The sequence below is a fragment of the Strix uralensis genome, chromosome 26, assembly GCF_047716275.1.
Source record: "Strix uralensis isolate ZFMK-TIS-50842 chromosome 26, bStrUra1, whole genome shotgun sequence".
Lineage (NCBI taxonomy): Eukaryota > Metazoa > Chordata > Aves > Strigiformes > Strigidae > Strix > Strix uralensis.
This window is the reverse complement of record NC_133997.1, coordinates 2,241,398-2,268,095: the sequence shown is the minus strand read 5'-3', so window position 1 is coordinate 2,268,095 and position 26,698 is coordinate 2,241,398. Positions and strand designations below refer to the sequence as shown.

The 26,698-nt window shown below is 46.1% G+C and overlaps 4 protein-coding genes across 9 annotated transcripts in view; 3 read left to right on the top strand and 1 right to left on the bottom strand.

Annotated features, from left to right (window-relative positions):
• DIXDC1 (DIX domain containing 1) overlaps window positions 1-6,643 on the top strand; it is a 39,084-nt gene extending 32,441 nt beyond the window's left edge. For all 3 annotated transcript variants that reach the window (XM_074850984.1, XM_074850983.1, XM_074850985.1), the window contains 3 exons: window positions 1,220-1,328; window positions 1,874-1,982; window positions 3,415-6,643. In XM_074850984.1, coding sequence (XP_074707085.1) covers window positions 1,220-1,328; window positions 1,874-1,982; window positions 3,415-3,495 — 299 coding nt within the window. In that variant the 3' untranslated portion in view covers window positions 3,496-6,643. The remainder of the gene's footprint in view (window positions 1-1,219; window positions 1,329-1,873; window positions 1,983-3,414) is intronic.
• Window positions 6,644-7,720: 1,077 nt separating this feature from the next.
• On the top strand, window positions 7,721-16,856 carry DLAT (dihydrolipoamide S-acetyltransferase). 2 transcript variants are annotated; one of them, XM_074851083.1, is made up of 14 exons: window positions 7,721-8,028; window positions 8,577-8,678; window positions 9,001-9,125; window positions 9,236-9,392; window positions 10,491-10,617; window positions 10,992-11,188; window positions 11,698-11,857; window positions 12,089-12,156; window positions 12,916-13,008; window positions 13,102-13,209; window positions 13,752-13,867; window positions 14,134-14,296; window positions 14,460-14,596; window positions 15,409-16,856. In XM_074851083.1, the coding sequence occupies exons 1-14, from the start codon at window positions 7,783-7,785 to the stop codon at window positions 15,536-15,538; spliced, it is 1,929 nt and encodes a 642-aa protein (XP_074707184.1). In that variant the 5' UTR covers window positions 7,721-7,782; the 3' UTR covers window positions 15,539-16,856. The 2 variants fall into 2 exon arrangements, with proteins under 2 accessions (XP_074707184.1, XP_074707183.1); XM_074851082.1 differs by having other exon boundaries at window positions 12,089-12,171.
• Window positions 16,857-18,404: 1,548 nt separating this feature from the next.
• Window positions 18,405-20,718, bottom strand: PIH1D2 (PIH1 domain containing 2). Of its 2 annotated transcripts, XM_074851084.1 has the most exons (5): window positions 20,444-20,686; window positions 20,232-20,352; window positions 19,545-19,790; window positions 18,744-19,009; window positions 18,405-18,627 (listed from the first exon to the last, which is right to left on the bottom strand). In XM_074851084.1, the coding sequence occupies exons 1-5, from the start codon at window positions 20,603-20,605 to the stop codon at window positions 18,481-18,483; spliced, it is 942 nt and encodes a 313-aa protein (XP_074707185.1). In that variant the 5' UTR covers window positions 20,606-20,686; the 3' UTR covers window positions 18,405-18,480. The 2 variants fall into 2 exon arrangements, with proteins under 2 accessions (XP_074707185.1, XP_074707186.1); XM_074851085.1 differs by having other exon boundaries at window positions 20,232-20,718.
• Window positions 20,719-20,876: 158 nt separating this feature from the next.
• On the top strand, window positions 20,877-25,585 carry NKAPD1 (NKAP domain containing 1). 2 transcript variants are annotated; one of them, XM_074851086.1, is made up of 5 exons: window positions 20,877-21,096; window positions 22,137-22,237; window positions 23,347-23,502; window positions 24,063-24,116; window positions 24,904-25,585. In XM_074851086.1, the coding sequence occupies exons 1-5, from the start codon at window positions 21,028-21,030 to the stop codon at window positions 25,424-25,426; spliced, it is 903 nt and encodes a 300-aa protein (XP_074707187.1). In that variant the 5' UTR covers window positions 20,877-21,027; the 3' UTR covers window positions 25,427-25,585. The 2 variants fall into 2 exon arrangements, with proteins under 2 accessions (XP_074707187.1, XP_074707188.1); XM_074851087.1 differs by lacking the exon at window positions 20,877-21,096 and having other exon boundaries at window positions 22,149-22,237; window positions 23,235-23,502.
• The last annotated feature ends 1,113 nt before the right edge of the window (window positions 25,586-26,698 follow it).

The window sequence follows — 26,698 nt, the reverse complement described above, 5'->3', positions numbered from 1 at the left end:
TCTTCTGTTCCCCCCTCAGTGTCTAGCTCCTTTCATACATGCATAACAGCACAGCCCTTTCTGGCACCATGTTTCCTGGCTCCAGCTGCAGCAGCTCCACATTTGTTTTTCATCATAAAGGCTATTTTTTCCAATGCTGGTTGTAAATGTCACCTAGAAAGTCTATGAGATTGTAGGGGACTGTAGGTACTGGGGAAAGACAGAAGCCCACACCTTTCAGCTGTATTGTAGTGTCCAGCAGCAGGGTAGCCTTGGAGGTACAAGATGTGAAGGAAGGTAGGAGAGGAACTCAGAAGCCTGAAGTAGGTTGTGGGGAGGATTTGCTGGGTTCTCCCTCCTCTCCCATAAACTGCAGGTTTTAGAGCAGCCACAGTCATGTGTTTTCTGCATGCAAACTATACCTCTCCCTTTTCAGCAGCTCCATCCCCCTCCACTGCAGCAGGAAAATAGAGTTGTGCAGCCACAAATGTAGAATGCCTTGGGTGTAAAGAGCTCTAAGAGGTGGATCCAAAGAATTGTTAAATTAGAAAGCCTTTGACTGGGTGTCCATAGTGTTTTTTGCATGCCGGGAATCTTAAAACTATAGAGTCACTCAGTGTGAACCTTCCTCTGCTTCAGCTTTTGGCACAGTGCATTGCAGGGAAGCAGGAAACAAGGCAGTAGCCAGAGATGGAGAAACACAAATGAGCAGAGAAAAATCCATGCACGAACGCTCATCCTGGCCAACTAGAATGGGAACACGGGGGGGAGGCAGATAACCTTTTGCCTTGATTATGATCAGTAACTTCATCCTGCTCCACCCATCCGCAAGTAAAGGCCAGTGATAATGTAGCTGTACTGGATGGGGTACTGTTCAGTCACTTTTCTCTTCCAGAAAGGTTCTCCTGTCACTGCTGAGGTAGTGAATAGAGTGTCTGTGGAGTAAATGGTGTCAGCAGGCCCCTCTGTGGATGAGACATTAATCCTGAAGGACAGTGCTAGGCAAATCTTCCATGCTAACAACAGTTGGATAGTGACCTTACCTTAAAATGCAAAGTTTTCCAGTAAGCAGGAGAATACCTGGTCCTTCCCAACAGGGATGATTAGCCACCCTGCTAAGAATCTCTTCCCTTCACCAGGTTCTCTGCTGTGATGGCAAATTTGCTGAGATCACCCCTTTTGTCTCCTGTTGTGGCAGGAGACAGGCTGTTCCTCAATGACTGTGCCATTTTCTTTGCAGAACTGCCTCATTCTCACAGCACACCCATGATGAGCACCAGTGCCTGCACCAAAGTGTTGTACTTCACTGACCGCTCCCTCACACCTTTCATGGTCAACATACCAAAGAGGTGAGGTCTGGCTTTGCCTTGCTGACACTGATGTGGGAGGTGCTTGTCTCTTTCAGACTGATCTCTTCCGGGACAACGAGCACACGTTTGCTGTGCCTTAACTTGGGTGTTGGATTTAATACAATTGTCTGGGGAAATTGCCTAAAGCAGTCCCCTAGCTGATGCATTTGTTTTAGAGGCCCAAGAGATACATCTCTTTTTTTTTTTTTAACTTACAAGAGCAAGAGAAAGCAGCCAAGCAGTTCTATTGTGGCATGTAGTGCAGAACACTCCTGTCAAAACAACTATGGTTGTCAATGCAAAAGGGAAAGTGAAAAAGGCTGTTTTGAGGTGGTTCTTAGTAAATCAGGAGGCAGTTCTTCCTCTGAAGAGGACCTTGGGGTTGACAGGCGTGTTCCTGGAGGGGCACGCTCTTCACATCCCTGTGGCCAAAGTGCCACATGCCTAGCTAGACTTGTGCTGTGGCTCTGCATTTCATGAAGTAACCCTTGAGCTAAACCTGGTAATGATGTACCGTGGGATAGTGCCAGACTCTTCCCTTGCAGGTTAGGGGAAGTGACTCTGAAGGATTTTAAGGTAGCTATCGATCGTGAAGGAACCCACCGGTACCACTTCAAAGCCCTGGATCCAGAGTTTGGCACAGTCAAGGAGGAGGTAAGTGTGGAATTTAGCTATCAGCCACTTTGGGTTCAGTGTTACCACACAACCCTGGAGACTGTGGTCACCTTGCTTCTAAACTAATAAAATCTTTGAATTTGCCCCCAGACAGACATGTCTATTTTCACAGCTGTAGATTGAGTTCCTGTCATGGCTTAACCCCAGCCAGCAACTAAGCACCACACAGCCACTAGCTCACTCTCCCCCCTCAGTAGGATTGGGGAGAGAATCGGAGGAGCAGGGGAGGGAGAGTAAAAGTTGTGGGTTGAGATAAAGTTTAATAGTACAGAAAAGAAAGGGAAAATAACAATAACAATAGAATACGTAAAACAAGTGATGCACAATACAGTTGCTCACCACCTGCTGACTGATGCCCAGCCAATCCCTGAGCTGTAGTGCCCCCTGGCTAACTCCGCCCAGTTTATATACTGAGCATGACGCTATATGGTATGGAATGGGTCAGCTGTCCTTCCTGAGTCCCCTCCCAGCTTCTTGTGCACTCCCAGCCTCTCTATGAAAAGCTGAAAAGTCCTTGACTTAGGATAAACACTGCTTAGCAACAACTAAAACATCAGTGTGTTACCAATATTTATTCTCATCCTAAATCCAAACCACAACACTATACTGGCTACTAGGAAGAAAATTAATTTTATTCCAGCTGAAACCTCTTGTAAGGTGCTAAAATGGGCTGTTTTCATCCCCAGCCAGGGCAATTACATGAATGTGATTGCAGTTGCCTGGGGGCTGCAGAGCCCCTTGGGCACAGAGCTGACTATTGGCAAAGACAGTCTGTGACACAGCATTGCTCAGGGGACACGAGGCAAAAACCTGGACTACACTTCTAGCCCCTCAAGTAGTTTTATAAAACCTGCTGCAATGAGACACACTTGTGAGGGGAATGTGCTTTATTCAAAAAGCATTCTCCTACTTCCAAAGGTTTTTCAGAGATAACTGTTTGTGGCATCTTTTCCTTTGTGTACTGCATTACAGCCCTGTTTATGCTCAGTCTGGTATTGGTGTGGATTGGATTCGTTAAAGATTATTGGGATAGTTCCCGTGTCACAAACTGATTAAGACAAGTGCAAAGAGTTACCCTCCCTGGGAACAGTCAGCTGACTAGGTAGCCACTCTGCAGAAACAGCTGGAGATTGTAGTACGGATCAGAAAAGGCATGTTTCCTGTCCTTATTTTACCTTTCCTGTCAAACATGCTAATAATAATCTTGACAGTTACTGGTTGAAGAAGGGGCTTAATCTGTTTTTCACCTAAAACCTGAAAAGATTACTCAGACGTGTGAATGATGGATGAGGTATGCATTCTCTGGGCTGTGTAGTGAAATCTGAGCTAGGAGTTCTGACTTAATGCCTGTCCCTTATGCTGTTTACACTGTAGAATAGTGGTGCCTGGACTCCCCTTTTTTTTTTTGTAGGTATTCCATGATGATGACATCATTCCTGGCTGGGAGGGGAAAATTGTGGCCTGGGTAGAAGAAGACCATGGGGAGAATTAATCAAGCTTTTAAGTCTTGTCACTATGGAAACCTGTAACTGGCTGCTGAGCTCAAAGAATGACCAAAAAGCCTGTGTGCTGGAAGGAGTCCAATTCAAGCTGCCAAAAAAGAGGGCTTCTCTGCAAACAACGGGTAATGCATGTTGTGTGCATGGATGCCTGGCATCTGACTTTCCATGCCCAAATGCAGTGTTCTGAGACTGAAATGACAGGTCTGTGGGAAAGAAAGACCTTGCTTTGTCCTGTGCACTGAACCTTGAAGGCCTTAATGACGCATTGCTCCCTTTCCCTGCTTCTGCATTCTTGCAACATGTGCTGCAGACTGTGATCTGGGCATTTCAAGTCTGGTTTGTTGTACATGGTATTACATAAATCTGCACTGATAGCAAAAATATGAAGCTTTGCCTTCATGAGTCAGAAGAAGCCACTAGATTATGTGACCGAAGGTTTGACCAGCTTTGGTCCCGGACTTGCACAAGCTGCAGGAGCAGAGTGAACTTTCTGGACATTCCAGACTGACAGTATAGAAATCTGACCTGGGGAGGAAAGACAGTCTTCTGGAGGTTTTACACATCGTCTAAAGCAAAGATCACCAGCTTGGCAAAGCTCCCTTTCTCCCAAACTCAGGCTTCCATTTCCTAACCCTACTTTCCCACTTGCTCTCCAAAACTGTACTGACTTCTGAGGCCCTCTGGGTTTGCTTTGTTGCCATGGGGACTGTGGGATCTTGGTGCTTGCTTATTTGCTGAATGATTTCATTTGTGAGGGAGCTGGAATCAGCTACTTCCCTGAGGTACTTATAACCCCTCTTCTTGTTGAGGCTCTTTCCCTGTGCTCCTGCCCTCTCCTCTTTCAGCAAGGCAGACGGTTGGTCACCTCCTGTGCACAGGCATCACCGTGTGCTGCTGTCCACTCATTGCCAGGGCCACCAAACACTTACCCACACCAGTAGGATAAACCCCATCGATTACACCACCAGTTTCCTGGTATGCCTGCTCCTGGGGTGCCTGAAGGATCAGGAAATAAATGACTGCTTAGGAAAGAACAGGCCCTAAAATCCCTGTGAGTGGGTTTTTCTTTTCAGTTTTGTGGGGTTTTTTGTTTGTTTCTGCATTGCCTGTCTCTGCCCTTCTGCTGCCGGTCAGCTGTACTTCCAGAGTGTGGCTGCGATGTGCAACAGACACTGTTGACTTAGAAGGTCAAATGGCAAGTCAAGGCTCTGCTCATTCTTGGTACATGTGGCCCGTCTGTGGACTACCTGTGTGTCTGTGCTGTGCATGAGGCTAGGAGAGGGTGAACCTGGTTTTACTGTTTTATATTGACATGTCCTTTTGTAAACATGTTCCTGTTCTTGGAATTATTTTGTACCAGTTTACATTTGTCTGAGGACTGTGAATATTTTTATACTAGTGCAAGTGCTTTCTGTATATTTCTGCACGCATTATACTGTGTTTTACTCACTTTCTAGTGGATGCTGAGATGTTTTGTATCGTGTCCTGTTAACACAACACTGGGTTCAACTTTATTTTACTATGGAAATCCAACTAGTTCCTACTGGGTTTTATATTTTTGCCAGCTTTAATAGGCAGCAACAATACTATTTATTTTCTCACTGCTTCACTGTCCAGGAAATAGCTCAAGGCTTTTATGTGGCTCTGTGCCACGCTGGCCCAACACAACATGCCTTCTGTTCTGGACAATTTGTTATGGTGACTTTCTCCTCACAGACAGCAGTAGGAAAGTTCATCAATGAACAAGTTCGTCAGTGGGCTGCAGAGGGGGAATACATCTCTCTTGGAAAAGAAACAGATTTTTCTTCCTCCCTGGAAATAGTTTCTCTGTTGCATGATCTCTAGTGAGCTGGTAAAGAGAGCATGGGGTTGTTATACTGAAATCAATTGTATTTGAATTGCAAATTTTTCTCAAGTGTTTCTTTCTTCAGGTTTTGCTCATCAATTTTATTTCAACAAGAGCCATGCACCCAGGGTAGAATTTTATGGAGAAAATTAAGACCATTTTCAAGGTCTGCAGTTGCCAGTTCCATATCCCTCTCTGCTACTCAAAGATGAGCAGTTTGGTTTTGGAGCACTGAAGACATAGGAGGCTGTTAATATGATCAGAGGTTCTAATGGATACGTGTTCAATCCACTGGCCCGTAGCTATCCAGTTTTCCTATGAAGAAAACAGTTGTTAGCTGATACAGGAGACAGCCTGTTTTTGTTCTTAGATCGGTTCAAATGACTAACCATGGTCACATTTAATATTCTTACTGCCACCAGAGAGCCAAGCACTGAACCCCATATGGAAACACAGGCTCTCCAGAGCAACAATGGGCTATATTTGAGGAGGAGCAAGACTGGACAAAATGCTTGCTTTTTGGGGCTGGCAGAAAGGTACATACCTTTCATCCGTGCTAACGTCACATGTAAGCTAGGACAAAAGAAGACATCCCCTGAGACAGAACTGATAGCAGTGCTCTGTTCTTGGGTTCCTATATGCAGCTCCCCTCTGCGATAGCGAAGGTAGAATTGCTGGAGTTGCTGTCACTGAAGCTGAAGGGCTGCTGCTCTGATAAGCTGCAAACATAAACAGTTCGGGTTCAGCTTTATTTCTGTACTGACACTGACACAGCCTTCTTCAGACTTTTTACCTTTGTGTGATTGACAGAAAGGGGTCTGGAGGAGGTACGGAATATTAGGCATGGGGATAAGAGGTATCAGGTGGAAAAGCCGTTGACCAGATGTTTCTCTCTGATAAAAGCAAAAGATGCTGGTTTTAAATCAGTTTGGCACTGCTATAACCCTGACTTCAGTCGATTTATTCTGGGGATGCACTCTTAACATCATACCCAGGACTTGTATTTTTCACTCTTTTGAATCTGTTTATGTCTGTCCAACTTTCTGCAAAGTTACTTTCCTATTCCTGTACTTGTAGCTTGCTTTTGTAATGTACATGCTCTGTGTAAAATTATATTTTCATAGAAACCAATGTTTGCATTCATCTCTTAGAAAGGGCAGTTATTCTAAAGCCTGTTCTCTAGGAAAATGAAGCTTTATCTGTACATCTAAACCAGACATACGTGGCTGGATAAGACTTGGATTAGTGGACACTAATCCAAGCAGTTATCTCAATAAAATGAGGGTTGCAAACTGAGTCTGTTCAGTGCTTGTAAAGGGGAAGATGGCTTTGGAATGATAAGGCACAGATAGGGATACAGTGCATAAATCGCTTGGAACACTTAAGGTTAGCCTCCCATAGGTCCTGGAGAAAACCTTTTCTATCACTTTTCCGCGATGTTTTAGGAAAGCGTAGATTTTCTACTACTTGTGCAATTAGCAAACTTAGAATCACATGCCCTGAAGAGCAGGCTTTGAGTGTTAGTAAAATTAGCATTTACTATTAAAACTAGCATGAACAATGCAAAATTGAAACATGAGCTCTGCTCAGCTGCCTTGGCAAGAGCAAATTTCACTGTTTCAACCCCCAAGGTTGTGTAAACGGCTGCACCTGGCTGAGCTCAGTCAAGGTAAGTCCCATGTGCTTAGGAGCATCCCCTCTGCCCTTGTGCTTTCCACCGCCTTGCAAACACCATTTTAAAGCATGTAGGGGAAGTCTTTGTTTGGGGGAACCTGGGCTGCTGAATCCCGGCACAGAATAGCTTCTGGATTTATGTGTTCCCATACAGAACTGGGATCTTGTTAAAATCTAGGCCATGGGATAGTGACAGGGAGAATCCAAGTGGGCCTGTTGCAGTTTTGGGTGGGTGTTACACGAAGATACGACATACTGGTTTGGCTCAGAGCCCGATTTTCTTGCTGGGGACAAGCTCCTGTCACAGACGCGAACTGCGAGGCTGCAGCTTTTACCCACCAGGCTCCCCTACCCCCTTCTGGGGTCGCGCCGCGTTACGAGTGGGCACGAACACGCGCGTCTCCCGAGTGCCCCAAGGGGCCTCCGGCCCCCCGCGGGAGCACAACAGGCCCGGTCCGCGCTGCTGCCTTGGGGCAGACAGCGGGACCGCCGGGGACAGCCCCCAGGTAGCCTCCTCGGCCTAGGGGGGGGCTCCTGCAGCCCCCACGGCACCGCCCGGCCCTCGCCGCGCTCCCCCCGGCCGTCCCGCCGCTGCGCAGTGAAGCCGCGCACCCTGCGCGGCGCCATTACACGGCGATCCCGCCCCGCCGTGCTTTACGGCAGCGCGGTGGTGTCGCGCGGCGCTGTGCGGCGCCGTGCCCGGACAGAGGAGGTCACCGAGCGGCGGCGGGGCCGCGGCTCCGGCTCCGGCTCCAGCATGTGGCGGGTGTTGGTGCGACGCGTAGCCCGGGGCTCGGCGGGAGCTCCCGGTCTGGTGCGGAGCTGCCGAGCGCTTAGTGCCGCTGGGGCTGGCCGCGGCGCGGCGGTAGGGGTCGGGGCTGTGCCGTTGGGCTGCGGCCCAGCGTGGGGCCGCCCCATGCACCGGCCTGAAGGGCTCCTGCTGCTCTCTGCTTGGCCCCGGCTCGTCCCGTGCCGCTGCTGCAGTCTCCCGGCACACCAGAAGGTGAGAGCCTCCCCCCTCCCCCCACCCTAGGCAGCCAGGGTGCCCCCCACACCCCCTGATGTTCGTGCCTCTATATTCACTGGGGTCCCCCAGAGGACAGACTCGTCCGTCCCGTCCCCTCCCCCCGCCTCGGGGGCAGCCCCTTCACTTTCTCTCTTCAGGTCTTGCTTCCCCTCACCGAGCAGCTCAGTTTGCCCTGGGGAACTGTAGCTCTTCTTTCCCCACTCTCGCAATTCTCATACCCTTGCTGCCACCCTGCCCCTAATCCGTGTACTGTCACCGACTACCACCTCCTTTACCCCTAGTCTTTTTTCCCTGTACCCCTCTGGGTCCCCCAGCATAGCTTCTCCCTTTCTTGGTCAGCCCCATCTTAGCAGCCCAATATTGGTTTGCCCTGGGGTCTTACCGGCAGGTTGGAGGCAGTTCTGACCTGCTGGGGATGTGCAGATAGGCTCTCCTTTGTGCCCCCCTGTCCCAGCCTGTGCCCTGTACGTGGAGTTCCCACTGTTAGAGCTGTCTGGGTTGTAACACTGCCCTATTCCTCACAGGTGGCCTTGCCAGCTCTGTCCCCCACGATGCAGATGGGCACCATTGCACGCTGGGAAAAGAAGGAGGGTGACAAGATCGGTGAAGGGGAGCTCATAGCAGAGGTATCCTGGGAGCACAGGCTGTGCTGCATTTCTAATGAGCTGCATGTGCATCCTGGGTTCTCACTTGAACACAGATCTTGGGTTAAAGATCACAGATCCCAACAGATGCTGTTGGGAACAAGCCTTTCAAAGCTGGTTGCTGCTTTTCCTCTTTCTGAGCAGTAGCAGCATGTAACCTGTTGGAGAGCATGCTTTCCTATAGCTGGTGCCACAGGGTAATTTTTCCAGAACTGTGTGTGTTGTGACCCTACGCTGTCAGACTGGAAGGCTCTGAGCTCACTGATCTTTTTCTGTTGCCGTAATATCTTGTTCTCTCTCAAAGGTGGAGACAGACAAAGCAACAGTTGGCTTTGAGAGTGTGGAGGAATGCTACTTGGCCAAGATCCTGGTGCCAGAAGGAACAAGAGATGTTCCTATTGGGGCCATAATATGTATCACAGTAGAAAAGTATGTATGTTGCTAAACCTTGAGTTGAATTTTCTCTCTTGGGGCTTCTTGTGTGCCTTGGCTTGCAGACAGTCATCTGACTGGTTTTGTGGTTCTGTGTTTCCTTCTAGGCCTGAATATGTTGATGCCTTTAAAAATTATACTCTGGATTCTGCAGCATCTGCTCCCCCTGCAGCCTCAGTGCCTCCCCCTCAAGCTGCAGCTCCCTCACCACCAACTCAGCCTTCTCCTCAGGCTCCTGGCAGCTCTTATCCTCCTCATATGCAGGTAAGAGAGCGTTGCTGATGATTTAAGGCTTGTTACACTCTTTTTCTGTCTTTGGCATTGCTAGCTCCAGTTACTACCGGTAGTTACTAGCTATAATTGCAGGAGTATCTGCCAGTTGAACTGTTGCATGCAGGTGTTTGGGGAGGTCCCAGAAAGCTTTTTGTCAGAAAATTATTGTAGTATCCCAGCTGCTAGTAGAGGAGAGACTTGTCTCCAGCAGTCTAGAAAAACCTGCTACTTTTGCATTATTTGGACAGTTCTGGTATAAAAAGACCTGGTGTTAAGTGTGAATAAGCTCTGAAGGCCCTGCTCACGTCTCAGAGCAGAACTCAAGTCTGTGAATACTCTGATGAACACACCAGATGTGTGTGTGGGTGACTAATAATGAGATGTATTTGAGGATAATCTTTTTACCTTGCTTAGATACTGAAGTGTATATCCACTGTTGTTGTATTTGAGCACTTTGTAGTGGGGTATTTCTAACATTTGTTTGAAAAAGAAAACCTGAAATACTAAACCTCATTCCACAGATGACATGTGGGAACTGGTTTGTCTGAGATGTTACGCAGTCAGTAATTGAACAAAGAATTAATTAAAGGCTTCTTAATCTGACTTGTGTTTTAGCTACTAAACTTGCTTACTTCCCACCGCTTGCCTTATCCGTTCAGTTTTGCTCTGTGCTCACGCGTGTTGTGTTTGTGCACAGCAATGTGCATCTCTGAGTGCTTGTTGGAAGACGTCTGTATGGCTTTTAAAGGGGCCAAACCTGTTTGTCACAGGCAAAGTGACTTGCTTCAGCCTTCCTTTTAGCCTTGCAGATAGCAGCTGCAAGATACTCCCAATGTGGTGGTGTTAATAATTATTTTGATATATAGATTTCATGCTCTTTGCTTTTGCTTGTTTTCTTGCTTAGGCCTTGATAAAAGAAGCCAAACTAGCAATATGGGACAGCACTGTGATTTGCTGTAATGGAGCCAGATCTAGGAGTGCATTAAAGGCTGGCAACTTCTTTAGGTTGGCATCATTTAGTCAGGAGTTCAAACTGTGTTCCTTTTGGATTACCAGAATCTGATTCTCTTGTATTCTCTGGCCTCACAGGTCACTCTCCCTGCCCTGTCGCCTACCATGACAATGGGCACAGTGCAGAGATGGGAGAAGAAGGTTGGGGAAAAACTGAATGAGGGAGACTTACTGGCAGAAATTGAGACAGATAAAGCCACAATAGGTGAGTCAACTCCAAAGTCAAGAATGGATGAGGTGCCCTTAAAAGGGGCGGATCCAGAGTAGCCTCTGTGCCAGCTGTTCTCCTGGCTGCTCAGGGTGTGAAGCTGTGGGGCAACTAAAAGAAATTTTGTTAACTTCTCAATCCATTGAAGAGCTAAACGTTGGAGCTTCTAAAACACTTCTATTTCTTCATCAAATACCTCTTAGTAATGTACAGTGCATGGAGATGCTTCCCTGCTAATTGCACTGAAAAGGATTATCTTACCTACTAAATACAGGACAGCGCTTTAGCTACCGAAGTCTTTAGAAGCAGCATTTAGAGGAACTCTTCAGCTGCATCGGGCACCAAACCAGTTTTATTTCTTTCCCTTACAGGCTTTGAAGTGCAGGAAGAAGGCTACTTGGCAAAAATCTTGGTGCCTGAAGGAACAAGAGATGTGCCATTAGGAACAACTCTCTGCATCATTGTGGAGAAAGAGGAGGATATTCCAGCCTTTGCTGATTACCAAGACACTGCAGTAACTGACATGAAGGCACAAGCTGCTCCTCCTCCTCCTCCTCCTCCTCCACTAGTAAGAACCATTCTTGGCATGTGAGAAAAGTTACAGGGACCGTTAAGAAGTCTGATCTGAACTGTTCTGCTGGTTTGATCGTGTGAAGCCCAGGCTCCAACATTAACATTTATGATTCTTTGAATGCAAGGCTAACACGTGTTGGTGATAGGTGACCGAGTGATCGCTAGTTGCCCTCCAGAAACTGGAGCAGATGGTCATTCATTATGATCTCTTCTCCAGCCTCTTGCTCTGCCAGTTCTAATGCCTCATCCTTGAAAATTGGGAGCATAAGTTATTTATTTCACCTTTTTTGGGTGTATAGTTCAGCAGCTTAGTTGGCCTCCTTCCCAGGAAGTTTTTGATTTAATATCTGCAACTGGGAAACTTCTCTGAATCTGAAAATTCTTTCAGATTAGTGACTGTTTTTGCTATTCTCTTGACTGGTAATTAGATGGTCCTGTTCTCTTACTGTACCTTCGAAGCTTTTGCTGAGTGATCCCAAAGCTAATGGCTTTGATTCTGTTAAGGTGGTGGCAACTCCTGCTGCTGCTCCTCCCCAGCCTGCTGTTCCTTCTACTCCAGCAGTCCCCACAGCTGGGCCACCTCCCCGGAAAGGAAGGATCCTGGTTAGTCCCCTGGCAAAGAAAATGGCAGCAGAAAAAGGAATTGACCTTGCCCAAGTGAAAGGTAGGTTGCCGTTCCGCTTCCTTGCTCTCACTATCAAGTGTCTGTCCCTCTAGGTACATACTTGCCTGTTCTTTTCTTTCATCCCTGTCAGAGACTTGCTGACTATGCAGCTGTCCTCACCAGTGGTTGTGTTAAGTGACTTACCCCTGTTGAATAAAACTGGTGCCTTTAGAAGCAATGCCCTGTTGCAAATAATTGAAATCCTCTTATGTTTTTCTTTGACCCTTTTAGGTACTGGACCAGATGGTAGAATCACAAAGAAAGATGTGGAGTCATTTGTGCCACCAAAGGCTGCTCCGGTGAGTAGGCTTGAGGTCTGCAAGAATGGATATTTTATTATGGTGATGGAAATGCTCTGTAGAAATGCAGTAACTATATGGAACTGTTATTGCTGGACTGGTTGAGTTATGATGCTATGTGGGCTATGGTGACTGTTAGGTTGTAAAGCTTAACCTGTCAGAAACACGAACAAAGTTTTCTTCCTTTATTTGTGCTTTTGGTATTTCACTGAGGGGGAAAAAAAAAAAAGTGTGCTCCCAACCCTTCATTTGGTTGCTACATTGTTATGGATTGAGGTAAACTCAGTCCCTGCTGATCTAACATTACTGAAAAGAGGCAATGAGAATGAAAGCCAGACTTATGATCCAACAGCCTGTCCACAAGTCTGTTCTTATACCTTTGCTTGTCATTTATAGGAGATAATGAAAGTGTTGCTTTGTGTGCTGCTGGAAGGGATGTGGCCAAGTGCAGTTTGAGAGTGCCCTCTAGCATACCTCTCTGCTGTACGTAAAACAACCATCTATCAGGACTTACTACTCTGGCAGCTTCGTAGCAGTGTGTATCAGTGTTGCATTTCTAACTCATCCAATTTAATAATTGAATATAGGACTTCTAAGAAACCTAGTGGGTACTGGAGAGGTGAGGATAGAGAGTAGAAATATCTGCTGCTCTTAAGCAAGAGGCAACTTAGTCTCAGCACTCGTCCCACATACCGGATTATTCTGTACAACTGGTATTTGGGTAGTCCTGTGAATTATGCTGTGTTTCTCTGATCGCAGGCTCCAGCACTAGAGGCAGTTCCTGCAGCTGCTGCAGTTGCAGCAGCACCAGTGGGGACCTTCACAGATATCCCGATCAGCAACATTCGGAGGGTAGGAAGATTTTATTCCTTTCCGAGGTCATTATTTGCAGCTGTGAATTTTCCAAATTGATTTATTTTCATTGTTTCTATTGTATACCTGCAGGTCATTGCTCAGCGGTTGATGCAGTCTAAACAAACAATACCTCACTACTACCTTTCTGTTGATATAAACATGGGAGAAGTACTGGTGCTAAGGAAAGAACTCAATCAGGTAAAGCATTTAGGCATGGTGAGAATGTGTGTGTGGGGAAAGCTGCATTTTCTCCCAGGTTTGCCCACCCTGCTTATTGTTGATAATGCCATTTTGGCTTGGAAAAAAATAGTCTTTTCAGGGCCATTTCTACCTGTTGTGGATCAGTTCTGAACTGTCTGTGACAGAATAAGACTTGTTACCCATGCGCTGATTTCTGACTTCCCTAAGAGGGCCGCTTTGTGCTCTGCTTGGTGGTGTTTGATTCTTCCAGCTGGAAAGTAGGGTAAAAGGGTAAAAAGGTTTTTAAGGGTAAAAAGGGTAGAAATTCAAGCAAAATAATAACTTTAAGCCAAGTTTGGGGAAAAACAGACATTAAAAAAGATTGTGCCTTCTTAAATGATGAAGGAGATGTATTCATGCACTTCAAATATTAATGCTTACAAGTAGTGTGATCATTTTCTAATGTTTTCTCTAAACAAGGCTGCACGGCAGTGACTATCCAAGTTAATAGAGTTAATGTGTAAGAGACAAACTGACGCCTCAAATCTCTTTATTTACAGGAGGTCTCAGATAACATTAAGCTTTCTGTCAATGACTTCATAATTAAAGCTTCTGCTCTGGCATGCTTGAAGGTGCCTGAGGCAAATTCTTCATGGATGGACACAGTTATTAGGCAGTAAGTTTATGGTACGGTCGAAGCCAGAAACTTTCTTTGTTCATGGCTAAATAGCAGACTTCTGGGATTTGAGGAGGGAGGGGAACAGGTATAATGCAAAGGTTGAGGGGCTGTCGTTAAAGTGCTAAGAACTTTGCATCTAAGGCTAGTGTGCAAGGTGAAATAATTGTTGCAGAATTAATATTAATTTAGAGTTGTCTGAACAGTGCTGAAAATTTTTTTTGTTATCTTGCTAAAGTAACTGGCATCCCCCTTGTGTCTTGCAGAAATCACGTAGTGGATGTTAGCGTTGCAGTTAGTACTCCTGCAGGGCTTATAACCCCTATTGTGTTTAATGCACATATAAAGGGCCTGGCTTCCATTAGTAAGGATGTGGTTTCTTTGGCAACTAAAGCCCGAGAAGGTAAACTTCAGCCTCATGAATTCCAGGTGAGAAACTCAGATTGCTGTTAAACACTGCTGCCCTTCACTTCTGTTCAGAAGCCCTGTTCAGAATGAGCAAAGCCTATTTTGTGATGTTTCAGCCATGTTCATTAATATTCCACATGAAACAGCTTTTGCGAATTTGACTATGAATGTGTTTTTCTTGTAGGGTGGTACTTTCACAATTTCCAATTTAGGAATGTATGGGATTAAGAATTTCTCTGCCATAATCAATCCACCTCAAGCCTGCATCCTTGCAGTTGGTTCCTCAGAGAAAAGGCTAGTGCCAGCTGATAATGAGAAAGGGTAAGTATTCATCTGATTCTGTATATACTGAGCTTCTGAATTCAAACTCTGAAATAATGGCTAGTTTTCTAACACTTCCATTAGATTATAATTTAAAAAACAAAATTAATTGTTGACATACTGCTTTCAGTACCTTCTGAAGAAGTGCAGTGACATCTTGTATGAAAGGGTCACACAGGTGTTAAAGAGAAACATGGTGCCTGAGGAATGATCTGCCATACATTTATTCTTGCAACTTCTTTGGAAGTTAATGAAATGCTGTTTCTTTCTTCGAGGGGTAGGGTTAAACTGTGGAAAAGCGTCTGGGATCCACAACAGTTTAGGCACCTGTTCCTCTTTTAACAGCTTAAATTTGCCTTTAAGGAAAACCTAAGGGATGGATTATAATTCAAGTGTCCTGTATGTAATATCACCTTGTCTGGAGCTTGAATTAGCATAGACCCAGGAGCACGTTTGGGATTATTTGAACTTGTTAACAGTCCTAGATATCTATCGCTGATACGTGGGGAAACCGGAGGTTGCTGGTTAAAATGGCTCCTTCTTTAATCATGTTGGGCTCTTCTTGTGATCCAAAGAAAGAGGAGCTTCCTGTTGTAAAGGGAACATACAAATGTGTTTCTTAATTGTAGAAAAGGAATGAATGTGATCTGCTGTCTAGTGTAATCTTTTTTAGAAGTCCACAGGGAGAACCCTCTGTTACCTAGCACCAACTCCTATTGCTGGTTCTCTGATAAAAGCTTTTTTGCTTTGTTAGTGGCACTGACTTGCAGAGGATTGTGTTAACATTTGTCTTTTTTTTTTTTTTCTTACAGATTTGATGTGGCTAGTGTGATGTCTGTTACACTTAGCTGTGACCATCGTGTTGTAGATGGAGCAGTTGGAGCACAGTGGCTTGCTGAATTCAAGAATTTCCTTGAAAAGCCAGTAACCATGCTGCTATAATTTAACCATGCAAGCAAAATTTTCCTGGGTCACAGTGTTTTGTTTTAAACAAGCTATTTAGACTTTAGTGTTCAGACTTATTAAAAGAGTTCCTTTTTTATTTTAAATATGTATTATATTATCTGGTAATGTTATTACCAGTGTGTACAGAAAAAGTTTGCAAAAGTGCTTTTCAGAGCAATACTACAGCTATACTGTATTTTTATACAGTTAAATTGCAAACTCTTCCAAAACAGAGTTAAACATCCCAGATTTGAAAATGATCCAGGCAGTACACATACTGCCATCTGCTTCTAAACTAGGATGAACAGGGGGGTACATACCAAGCAATTTCATGACCTCAGTGTTCTCAGAAATTTGAATTATAAACATCTCTTCACAGGAGTTCAGATGAGATGGTGACTGAAACGTACAAGTTAGTAGAAGGTGAATTCCCTTATTATCCTGTTCTCCTGCTGGGGTGGGTGAGTGTGACAGATGCACTAAGGGACTGAAGCGCCTGGGAATAGTTTCTCAAAGGCCAAGTGCTAGCATTCCAAATCTCTCTTGGAATTTGGCACTGGTCTGGACCTTCTCAGCTATGTGATCCCATTTGAGCACTTTAAGGTGAAAGAGAACTGCTATCTGTGGGATCACAGCTCTCAGATGCCACAGGGAATGTGCTGTCTTCTCATGGACTTTCACTTACATGTGCTTTTTGTATGAAAACTCTTTAATTGCTATTCCTCATGCTAAGACTATGATGACATGGAAGTAACTGTTTTGCAGAATGTTCACGAGAATCTGTGTGTTGGAACCCAATATAGGCAAATCACACATGCTGATAATCCCATCAGTGGATATTAATCATGTGATGACTCGAATGTTTGGAATGATTTTTTTCAAGCATTCTAACATAGGACGCTAGTCATTGGTACTGTGGTTCTTCCCTGAATTGTCTATGTTGTCCCAGCCTCAGTAAGCTGCAGAATGTGCTACCCATGTATATATTGTATGTAAAATGCTTCAGTAGTTTGTTGGACTTGTGTCCAGTTACCCCAGTCATTGTATCCTGGAAGGGGTGCAGTGCTGAACATTCTGAAATTCCACTTTCCACATGGAAATGTTAATGTAAAAAGGACGACTGTGTAGTTACTACAGAGTGACCAGGATAATTAAATAAGGGGGGGGAAGTTTAAAAAAAAAAAGAAAGAAGACGTTAAAGCTGATCTGTTATTCTGTATATTGCATTATGTACTGTTTCCTGTAAAGTTCTACAAAATTCACTAAAGATGTTGAAAGAAAATACTGTGGAAATTAAATATTTTTGTGGGAACTATTTAATGTCCGGTTGCTGTGGTACCTGGTTTTCATGTCTGGCTTAAGCAAAAAAGTGCATTAAGGTTTTGGTTTTTCATTAATGATCTTAAAATATTTTGGTTCCAGACCTGCTCTAGTGAACCTACATTCTATTAAATGTTTGGAATTGACAACTACTAAAACATGTTCCAGTGCTTTTCTGTTCGGTTGTGTGTGGCTTACTGTACTGCTGTAGCACCATCAGAGCTGTTCAGCCTTTCAGTCTGATGGTGAAACTCACCCTATTAACTTTAAATTGTAATCACAAATGTTCCAAAATAATACATGCTTTATTACTGTCACGCAGCAGTAAACTTTAATCTTCCTGGCTTCCTTGCTGCAGTTTTCACCAGAACCTCAAAATTCTGCCTACGGAGACCTTTCACTTTCTCCCTGCAGTAAGACACTAAATAGTTTATGTTACGGAAGCACTCTGTGAATGACACTTGCAACTCCAAAAACCCTACACAGTGCGTGTGCTTGGAGTGCTGATGGTGACTTCTGGTCCTGCCTGCACCCCGCGACAGGCCAGCTTGTGCAGTGATAGAATTTCAGCTTGGACTTGCAACTATAACCACTGAACAGTATTTCAATGCAACCATCTGAGTTTCTTTGAAAGAAAGAAGGGGGAAGACTGAGAGTTACTGCTCGTTTGTAAGCCTGTATTTTAAAGTCGCAGCTCAAAACCAATTTGTTGCCATTTCTGATCTGGTATCAGTACAGAAACATGGTTATAGTGCAGATGTGTCATAGAAGCCATAAGAACGACATACTGCTGAACCAGTCATGAAACTAAGATCACTTAAACTTTTGTCCCTTTCTCAATTAATTCTAGTAATGCTTAGTAATCCTTGAAGTTGTTTTGTGTTGCTTTGTATTACTTTGTATTTTGTGTATCTCTGTAAGCTAACGCAGATCGTTTTCCTAGTTGAAGTGCTCCCAGGTTGGCTTTGGTTGCTAACTTCGTGCTAAGGGTTCCTGAGTTTTGAATCTCTATGTGCTGTTGTGAATAGTACAGAGTAAGTCTATTGTTTTATGGTCTCACTCAGAGATTACCAAACTGGTAAGAAGTGAGGTGAAGCATATTCAGTGACTGAAAAGACCACAAAGCCTGTTCCAGGTAAGATCAGCAGGAATTGTCCTAAAGAGAACAGCAAGAGCATGCAGGGCAACTTGTAGAAGTGTGTATGACGCCTCTGCTGCTTGTTCTGGCATTAAATACACGCGAGAGCTGTTCTAACCGTGTGAATCAGTTATTTAGCAAAAAGACTTCCCAACTGTTATTGCTATACCTTAAGGCAGAATTAATGATGTAGTAAAGCATGTATGCATTTATGGTTCTTTGCTACAGCTGTTAACATATTCAGGTGCTCCTTGAATATTTATGATCTTACTTTTTTCCCCAAGTTTGATGGTCCTAGTGTTCCTCCAGACTTCCTTTTCTACATGCATCTTCTAAAGGCATTTAAGGTATTCACCACTGAAGATTAGAAGGCCGTTAAAAAAAACTACCAACCTCATCACCATCTAAAAGTTAGGATTCTCATTCGAGGCTTTTGTTTTGCTCTGTCGTCTGTGAACAGGACCTGGATAGAATGCAGTCGTTAAAGATCTGTCTTGGCAACTGGCACTGTGATAAACAATACCCGTTTTCCTTTGTTAAATACTGCTGTAGCTGTTTCTTCGTCCACCAATTCTGGCAGATCTAGTTGTAATTTGTATTTTTCAGGGACTTCAATAATTATGTCATCCTAAACCAAGAAAATTAAAATATTTGATTAACTATTTGACAACAAATTAGCAGTAAGCATTTCTAGGAATTCGATACTAGGCAGAAAACACAAGGTTATTCTTTCTGCTATCTTACCTTTGAAATTCTCAGATCACACTCAGAAACAGAGCTAACCTTAGGCAATTCAATTTTGAGTTCAATTTTGAGTGTTTTTTTGTTTGCATCCTTCACAGTGATCATTTCGTAGACAGGGGTACTTAGCTTCTCTGGCATTTCAGTACTGGTAATTTCCTCTATCAGATGTACTTTAGACTGTGTCACACTTTCTTCCTTCAGGAGCACAGGAGCATTGCTGCAGTCCTCAGCTTCCAGAGCGTGTAGCAGCTGATCAAGTGTCAGTTCTTTCAAGAAAAATAAAGTTTTTCACACATATCACTCAGTTACTAAGATCTGTAATGTTATGCCACTTGACAAAAGTATCACGAAAGTTTTAACTGTAATTAATTGTAATTAGCAGTTTTGTCAGCTGAAGACACTGGCAGTTTCTCCTTCACCCGTGATTTGGTTTTATTGTCAACGGGTTAAAAGTTGTTTTCAGACTACTAGTTACAGCAGCAATCCCTTTTACTCAGGTTAGAGCAAAAGAAACTTAGCACCTCAAAGGATCAAACCCAAGTGGAGTTCCCATGTCTGGTGGATATAAGAAAAAGGGAATTTGTTGTTTCAGTGTCACTACAATAAAACAGAGATGAACCCAGGCAGGCCAGCAGGGTTAAACTAGTGTCTGGTATGAATACCACTGCCTTATTCTGAATTCTTAGAGAAGCAGTTGGTTTATGCTTATGGCAAGGATAGGGGTTAGAGAGATGAAGCCTGAATAAATGTTGGAGAATCTGATAGGGCCTGAAAGAAAAGTGACAGCAGATCTCTACATACCCTTCTTTGTGTTCTGACTGAAATGTGGAGTTGGCATCTGCCTTCCTTTCAGACGCTGCTGCATCGTTTCCAGGCTTCCCTTCAGTTTGAATGGTTCAATGGTGTACGAGTAAGAAAGAGTAAGTTTGCATCGCTCCTCAACAAATCTAAGGGTCAAGTGGATCAAGTGCTCCATTTTTTCTGGGTTTTCTTCTCCCCTCTGAAGAACATCTGGGTTATATGCAATATCTATAATGCTGTAAAGGTCTATAAAAATAAGTTATGTGTCAGAATTAGTGCTGTGGTACCATATGCTGGCATTCTTTATAATCACTTGATTTAAAAGCAAAGGAAATGAACTTGTGGCTTCTGGGCAGAGTTCACTCTATCAACCTCACCTAGAGAGGACACCTCTCCATGTGCTCATCCTGCAGGCTGTGTTCGGGGAGGCAGCACAGTCCCAGTTAACAGGAGTGTGTGTGAGATTCCTCCTTCTCAGGATTTAGATGCGTGCAATTTTTGTGCTGCTTCAGCTTTTCTAAAAACGGCCGGGCTCATTTAGAGTCCCCGGTGAGACCCAGCCCCAGCCCCATCCCCAGCCGGCCGCGGCGCAGCCCCAGCTCCGTCCAGCCCCGCACGCGGGCGCGGATCTCCGCGCGGGGCGCTCCTGCGGGACAATCGCGTCCGGGGCGCGGGGCGGGCACGTACCTCCTTCGCCGGACACTGCTGCCAGCGGCCCCGCGCGGACAGGGAGGGGCTCGGCGGGGGCCCTGGGCGCCGGGACCCTTTTCCAGCTGCAGACGTTGATGAACAGCGGCCGCCCAGCGCCCTGCAAGAGACCGGCCCGCGGCTCAGCTCCGCGCCCGCCCCCCGCCGCCCTCGTACCCGCCCCTGGGGAGCCCCAAACCCCGCGCACCCACCGCGGGGCGGGCGCGCAGGCACAGGTGAGGCTCCGGCGGGGCGCGGAGCCGCTCGGCCTCGGCGCTCTGCTGCCGCAGGAGCCGGCGGTAGGCCCGGGGATCGTTCTCCGCCATCTCGTCCAGCAGCGCCCAGAGCCGCCCGGCCAGCGCCGCGCCCGCCATGGCTCCCGCCGTCGCCTAGCGACGGCAACCGGAAGGGCCGCGCTCCGCGGGTCCGCCCGCCGTCCCCGGCCGCCTCCCGCTGCCGCGAGTTCCGGCCCCGCCATCGCCCTCGCCCCGCTCCCCCGGCACCCCCCGCCCCGGCCCCGCCGCGGAGCTGGACGCTGCCCGCCTGTCCCCGGAGCCGCCGCCGGGCCGTTCCGCCCGGTGCCCGCCGCGGCCGGGGGCTCACGGCGGCTCAGCGTCCCGGCGTGTGCTGCCGGGCGGAGGCAACTCGGCGGGCACCGCCTCCGGTCGGGCGCCGAGAGCGAGGCCCGGCCTTGCCCGTCCCTTCCTGCCCGCGGCTGCGCCCCGGTGAGCGGCCCCCACCCGCCCCCGGGGGTGCCGGTGGGGCCGGTGTCCGCGGGGCCGCGTAGGGCGAGAGGATGTCCCGGGTGCCGGTGGGGAAGGTGCTGCTGCGGAACGTCATCCGGCACACGGGCGCGCACAACAAGGTACGGCCGGGGCCGGGGCCGGGGCCGGGGGCGGCCGGTGGCCGGCTGGGGCGCCCCCTTGCCCTCGCTCTCTGCGGTGGCTCCTCCGCCTGGCTCTGCCCCGTGCCCGCCTCTGCAGGCGGCTTTTGTCCGCGGGTGCGAGCGGCGAGGCTCGGGGCTGCACCGGGGCCTGGCCGTGCCGCCTGCGCCAGGCCCGGGACCGGCGGCCCCTCCCGGCGGCGCGGGGCGGGCGCGTGTGCCGGGAGCTGTGACCGTCGGGGGTCTCACGGGCGGTTTAACCTCGTTTTTCTTGAGTTCTCATCGTGGCGAGGGAATGTCTGTGTGTATTTACCTCTACAGTTTGCCCTATGTAAAACATGTTCTCGGAACTTTCATGGAAATTATGGTTTGTCTTTTTAAAAGTAGCAAACTAATGGTTTGGCGTTTTTTTCTTGTTGTGCTGTGCACATACTTTTAATTGAATCGGGGAATTTGAACTTTCTGTTGATGTGCACAGCCAGTATTTTAAAGATTAACAAACTCCCTGAACTTTAGCAAACTAATTAAATCCTGACATAATTCAGCAGCTCCGTTTGTTTCATATGTTTATAAAATCACTCATTTACAGTGTCCGTAAACATAAATCTGTGCCAAACCACGCAGTACTTGCATGCTGTGATTTTTCAGCCTGGAGTGTAACTTCTCATTTTGGCTTGGTCCTTCCAGACGGTATTTCTGTACTGACTTCTCTAACAGTTCGTCTGTTTGGGATGGGAATGAAGGACAAGGCAGGGCAGCCAGAACAGCTGAGATAATAAAATCAGGCAAACCCAACATTTCTGATGGTATTGTACTTAATGTGCTTTGTTAGGGTATTACCATCAAGAGGTTCTCTTTTGGTTACCTTGGTTATAGCTACAAATAATGACCAGTTTTAGTATGATAGGAAAGCTTGCTGTGAATTTTGTTAGCAGGAGTGTTGACCTAGGAGCTGACCTTACATGCTGCATATCTGTAAAGTTTCCCTAACGCTACACTTGTTTCCCTTCTGTGACTTTCAGATTCAGGAAGAGACAGAAATGTGGAAAATAAGGGAGTGGGAGAAGCAGACGGAAGAGACTTACTGGAAAAGGCAAAGCAGAATGCTGTCGGACACCTCCAGGTGTGTTTTAGTTGTGTGGAGGAGATAATTGACTTAGTTGCTGAACCCTTTTGCATTATAACACTTGAAGAGCGTTCTGTGGTGACTGTGTGTTTACAATATATGAAGACTACAGATACATTTATTTTCTCCTTAATGAGTCCCTGGAAAGAGGTCAGACTTCTGCTTAAGTCTAACCTTTTATCTCTTCATCTAGATGTATAGTCTTCAAAATACACATTAAGTGGGCTGGGCTCTCTGAAGGGATGGGGTAGGAAGTGCTTAAGTAATATGTCAGAACGTTGTGAGGGAAGTCTAATGTATTGCTATTTAGGTTAGCAGTAAACAAAGCTGTTATGGTGTGGGGTCCTGCACTGTTATAACACACCAGGATTGACTGCTGCTGGTGTGGGATCTGTTAAATCATTCTGACATGCCTGAGGATCTCACAAGCTACGTGAAACCAAGCTGGGTTTGGGGGAAGCGTTGGGGAGGGCAGGGGGAAGGTTACCACCATGAGGACTTTTCAGAAGCATGAATGTTGCAGGAAGTGGTTTTGGTATCTCAGGGTAGAACACCTTTCAGACTCAGGTGAAGTCCACGGCTGCTGCGTGGCTCAGGAAGTGTGGTGTTTCAAGTGAGAAACAAAACTAAAGCCACGGGCGTGTGAGATCAGTCAAAACTGTTGGTGCTTTCTGGGGATTTGGGGTCTTAGTCCTGATACCTGATCAAATTGCAGTTCTAGTAAGTTGGCTCCTTCAGTTTCTCCTTTGCTGCTTTTACTGCATATTGATAGTCTGCTCCTGCAGAGTATTCCAGAGGAAGAGACCTGCATTTGTTGTGATAGGCAGGATAACCCCTTCCTCTAATTTTGCATTGGGAGCATCTCTGTCAAGAATGTTGCTGTGCCCAGAGGGCCGTAGTAAGTTTTGAAAACCAGTGTTAGCTACTGAACTGGTTTTGTGAGAGCTGTTATCGGTGACTGTCTGTTAAAATGATAGCTGGTCTTCTTGCATAGATGGACATCCAAGACTTGCTGGATTTTTGCTCCTCTCGCTGGACTAACCCCTTGCTCAGAAAGTTTCTCCATCAGAGCTGGCAGCTGAAGGACAACTGTTCTCTTTCTGCAGCAGTCGGATGCGCAGTGATGGCTTTGATGAGGAGGGCTACAGGGCTGACTGGAAAACAAGGAACTCACACTTTCTTGACCTTGTTGAAGATGATCTCCTCAGGGCCCGATCCTGGAATAAAAAGCTGTATGAATGTGAAGCCAACATGCCAGACAGGTCTGTGGGGGAATTAATGTTCTGTGATTACAACTGTAATTAAAACACCTTTTTGGAGTCCTGTACCAAAAAGTTAGTACATTTTCAGTATGTATTCCTATAAAATAATGCTTGATCTCGTTTTGAGAATGAACAAGTAATATGCATGAACTTTTGCAGTGTCACAGAATACGTAATTTGAGTTCATCTATAGAGTTCCTAAGTCACAGTAGGCTGCAAAAGCTCAGTCCTAAGCATAGGAACTAAGCTTAGTATTTATTACTTTGCCCAAGGAACTTAAAAAAAACACTTGAGAAAATGCACGCTAGGGTTATTTTAAAGAAATTTTAGTTGTAGTTTTCCATAATTAGAAGTGGAAAAGAGGCTGAGAACATAAGATGTATTTAAATAGTACCAGCCACATCAGTCATATTTCCCTCCTTCTTTGTTGAGAAGGTTCTGATAGCCCTTCTTCTTTGCTGTCTAAACTCATGTTCGTTCTGTGGCTCTGTCTTTTCAGAATTATATTTTTTCCTTAAACACCTTGTCTGTTTCTAATAGGTGGTTCTGCTTTCTTACAGATGGGGTCACAGTGGCTATAAAGAGTTGTACCCTGAAGAATTTGATACAGATAGGTAAGGCAAGCAGGCTTACTAATGTATCCAGAATCTTCTGTCAGATTATGCAGGGAATTTTGCAAACTGAGTTTTAAATTTTTAATATAGATCAGCCTTGAACGTAAAGCAGCACTCTTTAGTTACAGACACCCACTGAAAAAAATCTAGTCCATTAATGTGGTTCCCCCTTGTCTGAGTCTTAGGAGGGGAGTGCATCTTTTGTAGTGATTAGACAGTCAGCTTTATGTTGAGTTACTAAAATGCTGTGAATCTGGAAGGTCTGTCTGGGCCAACAGAGAGTCATAGTAGTAGGCTGAATCCAAAGCTCAGTATACACCCTCTCAAATATCAGCTCCAGGTTCTTCTTTCCATTTCTGTTTCTCCTTATTTGGAGAATATAAATTCTTGCAGTATCCTGGAGAGTGGGGACTTAACTGTAAAATAAGATCTTGGGTAGAATTAATTATTTTTAAACTACATCTAACAGAATCATCACGTACAATATCTGTCAGGCATATGGATTTGAAGTAACCTGCTATAAATGAGTTTTCATCTTGGCTTTCAGTACACATTCTCCTTGGTTCTGGCTCAAATACCTTATACAGGGGTATTAGCAAGGTGTGGACCCAAGCTGTTAATAAGTACTTGGAACAAAAATGCAGCTACCACATCTGTCAAAGTACCTGCTTCCCTGCTCTAGCCAAATGAATTGATGGGCTTGCTTAAAACTTTGAGACAGAAAAGGCTCAACTGCTGTGTGCCTGCCTGTCTGCTTCCTTCTGGTCATCCTTCATTCTTTTTACAGTGACCAGCAAGAACGAGATGAACAAAATGCCATCAATGGGAAGAAGAAATCTCATCTGGGAAAGCAAACTGCCCGTGAGTCGCACAGACGGAAAAAGACAAAGAAATCGCACAAGAAGAAGCAAAAAAAGCGATCACACAAAAAGCGAAAGAAAAAGAAAAAGGAGCAAGGGAGAACATCATCAGATTCTTCCCGGGAGAGCGAGTGCTCAGAAGAGGAGACTTCAAGCGCCCGTAAAGGGAAACACAAGCGCAAGAAAAAGACCAGGAAAGTGCCTGCCAGGGAACCTACCTCTTCTTCTGGGCAGGAAAGTGACTTTTCTCATGCAAGCAGCTCAACCACCAGCAGCTCCGAGGACAGTGAATCTGAGGAGAAAAAAGAGAAACGGCCCACAAAAAAGAGGAAGAAACGTCACAATTCTGTGTCAGAGAGCCACACTGAAGTACCAGAGAAGAGGAGCAAGAGGAAGAACTGGAAGGTGGCCGCTGATGAAAAATCGGAGGATAGCTCAGATGAAGACTGATAAGTCTAGGCTGCAGCTCAAACAATAAGGTAGAGGACAGAGGCAGGTATTTATCTTTCAGCACTGCCCCATGGTACAACTTGTTTCAACACTGTGGTTTATATACATCCTGCCAGCCCACAGGGGGAAAAACTGAGCCTCAGCAGCCTGCAGTGGGTGCCCCCTTGCTTTTCATTGACGTTCAGAAAACTGGGGGAGCAGTTGCCTGTCTCACAGGTTGACTGGTCCTGCCAACTTCAGATTCTTTTTCTGTGACCAGGTTGACCTCTGATGCACGAAAATGTTACAGGCTGTCTGCAGGGGGAAAACAGGCATGTCTGCACCACTTTTATTTTTTTAAAAATTCAGTTTTAACAGATTGCGTTTTTGGGCTACCAAATCAATGACTAAGACTTGCAATAGGAGAGGGGGGACACAAAAAGTCTCATAACAGAGGAAGTGTCACTGGATTTAACCCTACAGTAGCCTTGTCTTCCCATCCTCCAACAAAAGCAGACCTGTGTGGCAGCATGCACGTGGTCAGCTGGACGCAGAAGGGAGCATGAGGGAATGCTCTCACTCCAGCTGAAGGTGCAGTGACTCCTTCCATAATGATGAAGACACCAGTGCATTTGCTTGTTTTAGACTTCTCTCTGAATCCTGGCATGGGCTGGCCATTGTGTCTACCTTTCCTTCATTCTTTGTAGGGGGATGCTGAAACCGTTTGTGCTGACAGAGATGCCTTGGTGGGTGTTGTGTTCTGTCTCTGGTCTGCCCAATGTATTACTGGAGAAATTGGCACTGGGCCGTTCTCCCTGCAGTTGAACAGCCAAGCCTTTTAAGAAAATAAATAAATCCAGACATGTTTGATGCTTTTGTCGTTGTTTTGGAGTAAAGCCCGGGGACAGAGCACAGGCCTGAGGAGCCTAGGTGGTCCTTGTGTTCTCCCTGTGCCATGTGTTTCTGCCTGATCACACGGGGTGGCTGTGGAGGGCTTGAAGGAGAGGCTGGAGGGGGAAGCAGCCATCCCCGAAACGTGCTGTGCTGACGTGATCGTTGTGTCAGTGACTGAGCACAGCTCCTGCTTTAGTTACACCTGAACAAGTACGAAGCAGCGCCAGTGCCCCGGGTCCTCATTCCCCGTCCTGCCCACGGTCCCTCTTTTCACTTCAAGTGAAATTCCGCGTACGCCCCTGTCTGCCGGCTGATGCCCGAGCCTGGCAGAGAGCGGTGCTGCAGAGCGGCTGTCGGCTGCTTGCCTCGGTCCTGCGGTAACACCGCAGCTGCTGTACC